Source organism: Lycium barbarum, chromosome 9 (assembly GCF_019175385.1).
Source record: "Lycium barbarum isolate Lr01 chromosome 9, ASM1917538v2, whole genome shotgun sequence".
NCBI lineage: Eukaryota > Viridiplantae > Streptophyta > Magnoliopsida > Solanales > Solanaceae > Lycium > Lycium barbarum.
In genome coordinates this window covers 22236785-22248698 of record NC_083345.1, presented here as the reverse complement: position 1 = coordinate 22248698, position 11914 = coordinate 22236785, and the positions used below count along the sequence as shown (strand labels likewise).

General features: G+C 35.8%; 2 protein-coding genes across 5 annotated transcripts; one reads left to right on the top strand and one right to left on the bottom strand.

Moving 5' to 3' along the window:
• Nucleotides 1–630: 630 nt before the first annotated feature.
• LOC132610106 (uncharacterized) lies at nucleotides 631–11616 on the bottom strand. 4 transcript variants are annotated; one of them, XR_009571021.1, is made up of 7 exons: nucleotides 11275–11616; nucleotides 10448–10554; nucleotides 8060–8157; nucleotides 7791–7972; nucleotides 7615–7660; nucleotides 846–894; nucleotides 631–738 (listed from the first exon to the last, which is right to left on the bottom strand). XR_009571021.1 is itself a non-coding variant. In XM_060324368.1 (5 exons), exons 1-4 carry the CDS (start codon nucleotides 11438–11440, stop codon nucleotides 7822–7824), a joined length of 522 nt encoding a protein of 173 aa, XP_060180351.1. In that variant the 5' UTR covers nucleotides 11441–11614; the 3' UTR covers nucleotides 631–894; nucleotides 7791–7821. The 4 variants fall into 4 exon arrangements, 1 of the variants encoding a protein (XP_060180351.1); XR_009571019.1 differs by having other exon boundaries at nucleotides 631–894; XR_009571020.1 differs by lacking the exon at nucleotides 7615–7660 and having other exon boundaries at nucleotides 11275–11615.
• Nucleotides 5170–6418, top strand: LOC132611755 (uncharacterized). The gene is made up of 4 exons (XM_060326133.1): nucleotides 5170–5351; nucleotides 5450–5753; nucleotides 5812–6068; nucleotides 6157–6418. Exons 1-4 carry the CDS (start codon nucleotides 5170–5172, stop codon nucleotides 6416–6418), a joined length of 1005 nt encoding a protein of 334 aa, XP_060182116.1.
• Nucleotides 11617–11914: the final 298 nt, after the last annotated feature.

Here is an 11914-nt window from a genome sequence, read left to right as displayed (position 1 = left end):
ATGCCTTAAGGAAAAGTTCCATCTTATGGGGCATACTTTTAGTTATGCCTTAACTAAAAGTGTGTCCCATAAAATATAACTAAAAGTATGCCCCATAAGGCGGAACTTTTCCTTAAGGCATAACTAAAAGTTTGCCTTAAGGAAAAGTTATGCCCCCTCCGGCATAACTTTAGTTTTTTGTAAGCCGGATTCGGCATACACTCCCTCCAGCCCTGCCTTGCGAAATTATTTTTTTATTTTATGCCTGAACGGGGGTTCGAACCCAGAACCTCAGGTATCCAAACTAAGGGCAAAACTTAAAGACCACAAATATGAGAGGCAAAATTTAAAGACCGCAAATATGAGGGGCAAAATTTAAAGGCCACCCCAAAAGAAGGGCAATTCTGCGAATTGCAAGAACCTTAAGCTTCGTTTTACTCTAAATATCTCTTCGGCGAGTTTTGTTGAACGAAAACAACCGTTGTCATGCATAACTGTAGCAATTCTTTAGACAAATCAACTATTCAAGTCAATCGGCACTCTTTTGGCCAGACACACAGAAGGAAAAATCACTTCTCCAGTGGATTAACCCAACAAACTCGAGAAGAAACACAAATATTTGTAAAAGGCCAAAATTCAACACATAGCAAGGACAGAAAGATTCATTTGTCCTAATATTTATCTGGTATGAGAACATCAAGCTAGTACCATTAATAAATTAAGGTCAGCCGGGAACAAAAGCGCTCCAAGTAGTTGCATCTAGATAAATTTAAAGTAAACCAACATGAGAAGCAGAAAATGTATTTAACCAACCTAGATTAATCCTAAGATCTAATCTTCTAAGCATTTACAGAACTATAATACACCTTGTCACTTGCACAGATCGTCAGCCATCAGCAGAGAAGTCAGCAGCACCTGTGAAGGACATAAGAGTACCATAAGATCTTGAATAAAGATGACAACGGCATGCTGTTTGGTAAAGTTCGGTTAGAAGAGATAATAAAAAGATAAACGTCGGAGTGATCAATAATGCACTGTTTTTGCTCTATAGACAAATCTTCATAAAAACTTAAAGAACATAGCAAATTGCAAAACTCTGGCTTGCCAAAACTCAACAAGTCCTCGAGGAATATCGTGTGAATATTTATAATTAAATGCGAAGAGGTACATTTGTATAGATGTATAGCTATGCAATATCATAATCAACTACTCATTCAATGTATATTGAAATAATAAGCTTAATGGTAACTTAAAAAGCTTCCTAGTTCCTACTGACCCTTTGAAATGCTCTAGGTGTGGCTGGAAAGGAAGGTCGTCTCCAAGAAATTATCACTAGATTATGCAAGCAGCATATTTCTCAGTTCTGACTTTCTTTTTGTTCCAAGAATAGGACAGTAAGCTATTAGAGCTGCTATATTCCACCTTAGAGCACATTGTCCTCTTGCCAGGGTATCGGGAATGGAATCAACGAGGAAATTCAGGTTTTACCATTGATTAAAATACTCGAAAAATAACTATGCCTCAATCCAAACAAGTTGGGGATTTGATTACATACTCACTTTAGCAAATGACATGCATCTTCTTGTACTAAACTCGATTTCCCTCAACCGTCTCTCTCTCTTTCACACACACACATACATTCAGGTAAAACAAGCTGCCTTCCACCATATATCTCATGCTGATAGCAGCCTGATCAGGTTTAGTAAAGTGGCCTTTCTTCTTACCTGTTACCAGTGTTATGAAATGATTTAACTCCTAACTAGTGCACAGATAATTCGGAACTTATATGCTTAAGGCCCTAATATACATATCATTACGAGCACATGCCAGCAGCATATGAGGATGTATAGATAACCATTCATTTTTTTTTTCTTTTTAATTTATTACAAACATCTAAATGACACTGTTTTTTATAACCGTGGTTTCCGAGCCAGCTTGTGCACACCTCAACTGATTCCACGGGTGCTACCTCCTACCAGCACAGAAACTGGATAGCTCTGTCCACCAAGCCTTGGACACATGGGAAGAAATTACCTAATGTTTTTACCTCTGTTGGGATGTGATCTAATTGATAATACGTGAAACAAATTAAGGATTATGAACTAAATTTTATCCATAATTTTGAAATATAACATAACATAATCTTTTGTAGGTTTTCAATAAATGTGTCTACCTCAACGTTGCGCCTTTAGTCGTCTCGCTTACAAATAACTTCAGTGACAAAGTCAAAGACTTTAAATGACATTGTTTTATAGCAGATGAAAGCTACTGCCCTCCTACCAACAAAACACTATCTTTTCTTTGAAAGCAGCAAAACACCGAAAACACTATTCGATAAAAAATGTAAAGAAACAAAGTTAGCAGGGGATCACTACTCGATAGAAATTTCAAGACCAAAGGTCCTAGAACACCAAAAAGCTATTTCTTTGAGCTGACTTTTCTCCTTGAACCTTTGTCACAAGAAACAACTTTAAAACGAAGCCATGTTTCTGGTAGATAAAGCTTATATAACTGATTAAACTAGCTCATAAGCACCTTCTCCCTTTTTATGCATTTGGTAAACACCAAAAGTGCTTGTAACCAGTGGCGAAGGCAGGATTTTGCTAAGGTCATTCAAAAAGTTAAAGAAACAAACATGTGCGGAAGCCAACCAAAACACTATTGAAAACGCAACGTACCTTATTACAACTGTACTCGACGAGGTTTCATATCTCGAAATGTTTTAATAATAGCATCATGAGAAATATTATCAGCAACCGCTAAAAAAATCATCATTCATTCGACTTCGGAAGTCATTCTTAATAAACTTCGTTGCCAAAAAGTTCATTTAATGGATGCAGTGACAACTGTTTGAATGCAAAGAAGCGGAATACAGGAAGATAATTTAAATGCTTCTTTGTCTGAACTAATCTTTTTGGAAGATCACAAAGCCCATTTAGATCGGAAACCTTTTAACAACATCAATAATGTAACCTGCAAGCTGATTCTCAAGAGCACCATACTAGATTCATCAAGATATAATTCCATCATTCTTATTATTTTTCCAGATGTCAAAACTATGAGTTAATTGGATTCAGACAAGTAAATCAGTCGTCACTTGGCCAAAACGATCATTAAGTACTTGAATCAATAATTTTGCAAAACGCTTCAACACAATAATGACGTGAGACTGTATACTCAGCATGTTTATGTCGTGATCTTAAAGAGCTAACATATGGCTCATCAAAGTTAGGGACCAAAATATCATATTTGATACAAAATACAGATATCTTAGCAATAAGAGAATCTCATTCATCATCCCTTAAAATTTGCGATCTTCTCTTTGCTACTTCAACAAGTAGCATGGCGTTTGCGATATCTTGCAAGCATTAAACTCATTTGTAATTGCTAAAACGTCTCTCATCAAATGCAACCTCGAATGTTTGACAAGTTTTGAGATATTCCTTTGCTTTGGCTCTTTCATCCGTAGAATGTGCATCAAGAATAGAGTCAAACATAAGAATAAAGCTACTAAAAAATTTATAGTGAAATCCGTAATGAGTATCACCAGCTCTAGCAAGATAGAGTTTTTGATGCAAGCCCCTACCAGTGTTAAGTTCATCCAAATCTAATGCCTCTTGATTTTTCTCTTTGAGATTTTCGATATTCATCCATGCGTTTAAAAGAAGCTCCTAACACATTCAAAATATTTGAAACCAATACTACAAGTTCTCCCACTTCAACACGTCTTTTAGAAACCACAACAAGAGTTAATTGAAGCTGATAAGCGAAGCAACGTATAGAATGAGCAGACCGACTTGGGGTTGGCCTGGTGGTAATTGGCTTGAGCCTTGGGGTGCTCCCTTTCAAGGTCTCAAGTTCGAAACCCACTGGGTGCAAACAATTTCTGAGGGCCATCGGACTGGGGTAAAACCCTGAATTACCCGTGGTGCACTTGCGGGAAACTCCTTGCCGAGGGCCTGTGCACCCCCGGGATTAGTCGGGGCTCAAAGAGACCCGGACACCCGGTGCTTAATAAAAAAAAAGGAATGAGCAGACCGACTTTCTTGCCTAATCAATATTTTAAGGCCATTAATATCACCTTGCATATTACTCGCCCCATTGTAACAATGTCCACGTATAAAAGACAAACTCAAGGAATGTTGAGCAAGTAAATCAACAAATGCTACTTTTAAAGATAAAACACGTCTCTTTAACATTAACAATGTCAATAAGTCGCTCCATAAAAAATCCCATTCTATCAACATATCGTAAAACAACAACCATTTGCTGCTTACATACACATCAAAAGATTCATCAACCAATAAGGCAAGGTAGTCAGAATTTAATTCCTCTATAGTAGCCTTATTCAATCTTGCATGCAGTGAAGAATGTTGTCGCACCTTTGGCATACCATGAAAGATGCAGCCTATTGTTTGAATTGTTATCTATTTATAAACATTAATTTCATCAAGCAGGTGATTTATTTTCAAGTATAGGATTTAAGAGTTGGCAGAAAAAGACTAGTTTTTTGGAGGGCCGAATAGCATTCATAATCAATTCAAAAAGAAATGTGAGGATCTAATACAACAACAATAGTCTATTCAATGTTTGAAGCTTAGGTTTCTCTCTGTAACTTTGCATCTACTTGATGCCTTTTCTAATGAAATTTGTTTACTTTACCAAAAAAAAAAAAAAAAAACAATAGTCTATTCAATCGGCATTTGAGAGGCAATCCAATAAATTTAAGTGCGAGTATCGGATCCACTTAACTGCTTCTTTTAAATCAAGGGTTGACATTTTGCGGTCATGATAAATCTAAATCATCACTTAGTAGGGGGAATTTTGGTATGCCAAAAGGTGCGACAACATTGGGGATTTTGTATTTGAACATGCTCCACAAAATGTTCAGATGACTTCTCCAACGATTCAAAAAGAAACTGTGACTGCATACAAGATTGAAACAATTAAGGCTACTATAGAGGAATTAAATTGGGATTACTTTGCCTTAATGATTGATGAATCTTTTGATGTGTTACGTAAGGAGCAAATAATTGTTGTTCTATGATATGTTGATAGAATTAGATTTGTAATGGAGCGACTTATTGATTGTTCATGTTAAAGATACTTGTGGATCTTTAAAAGTACAATAGTTGATTTACTTGCTCAACATTCCTTGAGTCTTGTCTTTTGTACATAGGCAATGTTACGATGGCGCAAGTAATATGCAAAGGTGATATTATTAATGGTCTTAAAATATTGATTAGGCAAGAAAGCCAGTCTGCTCATTCTATGCATTGCTTCTCTCATCAGCTTCAACTAAATCTAGTTGCAGTTTCTAAAATATGTGTTGAAGTGGGAAAACTTGTAGTATTGGTTTCAAATATTTTGATGTGTTAGGAGTTTCTTTTAAACGAATGGATGAACATCGAGAAACTCAAAGAGAAAATTTCAAGAGGCATTAGATTTGAGTGAGCTTAACACTGGTAAGGGGCTTGCATCAAGAACTTGGTCTTGCTAGATCTGGTGATACTTATTGGGGATCTCACTATAAATCTTTTAGTAACTTTATTCTTATGTTTGGCTCTATTCTTGATGTTCTTGAGTCACTTGTTCTCGTTGCACATTCTTCGGATGAAAGGGCTAAGGCAAAGGGATATCTCAGAACTTGTCAAACAATTGAGGATGTATTCATGTTGCATTTGATGAGAAATGTTTTAGGCATCACAAATGAGCTTAATAAATGCTTAGAGAAAAAGGAACAAGATATCACAAACGCCAAGCTACTTGTTGAAGTAGCAAACAGAAGATTGCAAAATTTAAGAGATGGTGAATGAGATTCTTTTATTGCAGCTATCTGTATTTTGTATCGAATATGAAAAGATACCTAACTTTGATGAGTTATCTGTATTTTGTATCGAATATGAAAAGATACCTAACTTTGATGAGTCATATGTTAGCTCTTTAAGATCACGACGTAAACATGTTGATTATACAATCTCACATCATTATCGTCTTGAAGTGTTTCACAAAATTACTGATTGGCAACTTCAAGAATTTGATAATCCTTTTGGCGAAGTGGCAATTGATTTGCTTCATGGAATTGCTTGGTTGAATCCAATTAACTCATTTTCAAGTTTTGACATCAGAAAAATAATAAGAACGGTTGAATTATATCCTGATGACTTATGAATTTAGTATGGTTGCTCTTGACAATAAGCTTGCAAGTTACATTGTTGATGTTCGTGATGTTAATGAAAGGTTCTCTAATCTAAATCGGTTTTGTAATCTTTCAAAAAGATTAGTTCAGACAAAGAAGCATTCAAGTTATCCTTTTGTATTCTGCTTAAAACTTTCTTTGCTTACACTAGTTGCCACTACATCCGCTGAAAGAGCTTCTTCGGCAATGAAATTTACCAATAATTACTTGTGGAGTCGAATGAGTGACGTATCTTTTTAGCGGTTGCTTGGTCCCTTATGTTGAAAAGTTGTGTTTGATAATATTTCTAATGATGCTATTATCAAAACCTTTCAAGATATGCAACCTCGTTGAGTACAATCATAATATAGTAAAATAGTGTTTTGGTTGGCTTCTCCGAGTGTTGTTTTCATTAATTTTTTGATCCCCGTGGAAAAAATTCTACCACCGCCACTGCTTTCCCATATCCATCATAATCATGCTGGTCCACCACGAAACACTTCCCCATTTCCAACTGATATATGCCTCAATTTGTATGAAAAAATATCATTAAACCAGACAGGTTGAATGAGAAGAAATTCTTGGCAATCCAAAACCAAATGGAATCAGGCAATTGCAACCAGAATCGCCGACATAATAAAAAACAGTTAAGCAGGAAATCACATTGTAAAAATATCTTTTCATCTTTCACGGTGTCCATAGATTTGTAATTTATGACGGCAAAATCTTCCCATTATCACATCTAACCTTTGCTAGACACTTCCATTTTCAAATATTCCACTCTTAGTTTCCATTTTCCTCTATATACTCTACATTTGCCTTAATACTCAAGCCAGGGACACAAGCTCGCTTACTTCCTATTTTTGAAAATCTTCCCTTACAAATCTCAGACATTCTGTTTCACTTCCTGTTTTCAGACTATATTCCCCGCATTGCCTTAGATAGTCATAGTCATGCTAAGGACATGAGCAAACTTGCTTCCGTATTTTAATATCTGCCATTGCAAATTACTAACATTCTATTTCATTCACATTCATTCAACTATATTCCCTACATTGCCTTAGATACTCATGCTAGAAACACGTGCACACTTAAAAACTGTTCTTATATGGGCATTGCCCAGTTACATTAAATAGGTTTTATGATGAAGTAAAGATTAACGAATGGTGCTGGTTAATCAAATTTCTGCATGAACTTTCTCAGCGGATTTAATAACAAACAGCTTGACTAAGAAGCAGATCAGCACCATATGATCAATTCCAGTAACACATGTACAGTAGAAGCGGTCAAGTGACACGTCAAATTTTGCAAATATTTTCTCCCTTTTATTGATGAACAAACATTTCCAATTTCAAGAATCAGTTTCATTTTCTATTTTCATCTATAATTTTGCTTGACTTTCAGTTTTCTATTATCATAAATCAGAAAATTCAGATAATCTGTTTTATTTACATTACCTTCAAATGCTTGAATGTTGCTCATAGAAGGGGCACTTTTCGTGCACTGAAATGGTTATAAGGTGAAAGTGAGAAAAAGATAAAGGTACTCTGCTGCATAAAATTTGTGCATGAACATGCTCACTTATAGAAATCACAAATAGGTTGATTCAGGAACAGAAACAATGAATTTATACCTGATAATTAATGACATGTCCAAAGGAGATACTAATTGTGCTCCTCCGAATTTGTAGGTGATACATCTGTTGTTTGTTTCGCTTCAGACATCTCAACTTCACATGCAGCAACATCTGGTGTATTTTCATTTTCCATTCTCATCTGTTTGAGCTTATCTAACTGTATAGCATGTAGCTCATATCTGATCATCAAAATTAATTGCACTTTAACTTCCCATGGTAGAAACACAAGCACAACAGCATTCACAAAGTTAGTACACGGAACTTACTTGGCAACAAAACCCTTGACAAGGGCAAAATATATTGTCCAAAACTGTTGCTCCTTCAAATAACGCGGACATAATTTGAACCTCAATTGTGAGAGTTCCTGAAGGTTGCAATGAAGAATCGATATAAGAAGATAATGATAGAGTAAATACAAGCTGCCACAACTAAATGCCAACTGATAAATCTGATGCAGGTCTCTAACCAATATGGTCAAATCCACAGAAATAATATCTTTTCATCTGCTGGAAATGCATGAACCGAAATTAAGCTCATGGAGAAAAATAATATCCAGAGAGAAGCACTAAGGCACAGGTGCATAACAGGAAGTACGAAGAGAATAGACACAGTAGAGATCTAGTAGCTCAGTTGGTTGGCTACCTGAACTCTCACGTTGTTGGTGAGGGTTCGAATCCCCACATTGTAATCCCCTTCCCCCTATATAATAAAAAAAAAAGAAAAAAAAGAGAATAGACACAAGCTGATGAAACTAACACGTCTCTCAGATATAGCCATCAACTGGTAGAAACAGGCATATAAGGATTAGACTTTACTCAAGATACTGCTTAGAGGAAGGACTGCAGGATCACGTATAATATGCAACAAAGAGACAAAAAAGTCGCTGATCTTCTTTTTCTTCATATTTTGGCTGTTAATGAGATATGTATTTGGCACCTTCACATGACGCCATATTATCAAGTTGTGAAATGATGCTAGCCTAGTGCATTTTAGGATATTCTTCTAGGGAGATGAGAGAAAATCCCTACTACATCAACCTATCTAATATAGAAGCTCTGCTAATACCAAACGACATGCTCAGTGCTAAGAAACTGGACATTGGGCTTAACTCAACCTAAAAAGTCACTCATGTGGTGAGAAATGTCTAAAACCGCATGACCACAGCCTATACACTTAACCAATGTGAGATTCTAATAGCCCTTGATACGCTCAGGATGAAGCATGTAATAATATAACGTACGTGGCCTAACATTAGGTATCTCAACATCAAAGATGGGTCTGGCTCTAATACCATGTAATAAGAAATGAAAATGGGGCATAACTCAACCACAAAAGCTACTTGAAGTGGAGAGGATTGCCCAAAACTATATAAAAAAAGTCATACATCTAATCTTTTCACTTGAAAAAGTTGGTGACGGCTTTTGCCCTATTAAACAAATATCCATAGGTTGCATCCACCACTTAGTAAATTTTAGATCTCAAATAAAATAGACATAATACAAGTGTAAAAACCTGGCCTGATATGTTTAGTCTAGTCACTCTACCAAGCAAAATTTACTGAAACCAGGTCAAGGTTCTTTGTATTTTCTCATGCTACAGTATAAAAGTAAACCTTTGTCATAACTGAATAATCCTTTATTTCCTTTTCACACGGCAATCTTTCCTTTCAGGTCGATACCATAAAGAAAGACACTGTTTTATGTTTCTTCTAACATTCTCATTTTAGAGCCCGTTTGGATTGGCTTATAAGTTGCCTATAAGCTGTTTTCAGCTTTTTTGAGTGTTTGGCTGGCCAGCTTAAAGTCATTTTGTGCTTAAAATAAGCCCAAAAAATTAATTGGACCCGTTTGGCTTAGCTTATCTAAAGCAGCTTATAAGCTGAAAACAACTTATAAGCCAAAAAAAATAAGTTGGACTAACCCAACTTATTTTTTTTTAGCTTATAAGCTGCTTTTTTTAAGCCCATCCAAACAGGCTCTTAATCTTAATTATATGTACTTATAGGAATTGATGAAATGTTGAACCCTACTAGATACTAGGAGTATTTTGGTATGTTAAATACATTTAGTTTATGTACCAAGACTCCTCCTTTATTTTAACCGTCTCCAGTCAAATATTGTTACGTAAATAAAATGGGGGGATTAACTGATAACAAAAGTTCCATTTTTATCTGCTAGGCACGATGAAGCAGGGTATTAGAAGCCTTTTGCTAACAATGTTTATTAGTTCCACTCTTGTTTGTCCCCAATTTCCCATCGACTAGCTTCTTGGTTCTAGTCCTCCAAACCACTTAGCACCTAGAAAAATGCTATAGGTGGTATACGTATTTGTATGTATGTATATGTGTGTGCGCATTTACATATAATGTGCATATTTTACACAGTCAAACATTAGGGCCTCTTGAAATCCACCAGAAAGGGGCAAAATCTTAATTAAACCAAGTGAGTCTAATTCAACAAGCTCAAAGGATGAATCATATTGAAAAGCCATAGGAGACCTAGTTTTACAACATCCAAACCGCAATTCCTAAATCTTCCTTCAACTCAGTTTTATGAAAAACCAAAAGGGCACAGAAAGCCAAAAAAAAAAATGCAAGAGCAACAACCATTTAAAGGGCCAGAAAGTAAAGCAAACAATGGAAGGTAAGGAAAGACCTTGACTTTAGAAAGAATAATCAAAGCATGACGCTGTTGCCAATCGGATAGATCTTTCCGTACATTCTCGGGTTTATCTCCACTGCCTTCGTTACCATTCTCCTCATCTAACAACAAAACCATATACCATTTCAGACACATCAGCATGTAAGCAGAGTGTAAGGGTGTGTTCGGTATGGAGCAATTTTCCCATGTTCGTTCACCCAAAAATTTTCAAAAAACAGTTTCTCTAAGAAAACAAGCTCGTTAAAAATGGAAAAACGACTTCCCTAGTAGGGAAAACAAAATCCATAAGTGGCATCCCACATTGATTGTCCTCCCCACCATCCAACCCACCTCCAGGGGCGGATCTACTTGGGGGCCAGTGTTCGCCCGAACACACTCGGCAAAAAATTACAGTGTATATATAGGGTAAATTTTCTGTGTTTATGTGCATATATTAACTTTTGAACACTCTCGGTAAAAAATTACAGTGTATATTTAGCTTCTTCTTTTTTCCAAACACCCTGAATGAAAATCTTGAATCCGCCATTGCCCACCTCATCTTCACCCCCACCCCCATAGCCCCCATTCCCACCACCGTTACCCCACCGCCACCTCCCATAATATTTGTCTAGATTATATACAAATGCTTTTAGCATAATTTTTTTTTCCTCACGTACCGAACACAAAAAAAAAAAAAAAAAAAAAAAAACCCACTTATTTTCCATGGAAAACATTTTCCTTTATACCAAACACACCCTAAATCTCCATATAATAACTACAACTATGCTTATAAAGAAGAAAAAGGAAAAACCAAAAAAAAAAAAAAAAGAAAGAAAGGGAACCTGGGACAGAGAAATTTCGAAAGGTGTCAATGGAAAAGGATTTGATAAAATCAAGTAATTGATCAGTGACACCATAGAGTAGTTCGTTGTCTTTAAGGTTAGGTTTAGGAGTAACAGTGGTTGTGGTTGTAGAGAGGCTTCGTCGAAACCATGAATATACATCCATGTCTTGGCTAACTTATGATCTACCACTCATGATTCATACTTAATCGCTCTTCTTGGTTGGAAGTTGTCTCTATCTCAATTTCAGATTTTGGAAGATGTTTTCCCCAACATAAAACTGAAAATTACTGCTTGTTCGGATGGTTGTGTTTTGCATCTATTGGTTTTTGCTTTAAATACAGGTTTGATTGTTATAAGCAAATGTAAAATTTTCATTGAAAATTCCGCAAATAAATTAATATAAAAACATTATTATAATGATTATTTGACAAAGGTCACAACATAAAAAATGATAGTAGCCTAGATAATCTTTAAAATGAATCTTCGTTCACTTCATCGTCAATCTCCAAATCTATTAGTCCTTTCCACCCTTAACTAATATTTGCACTGACTTTTATTTATATATTCAAAGAAGGAGAAGGGCTAAAAGTGTAAGAGCAATGACAAAAAGTTGATGAAGTTGCTTCAGGAACATAGT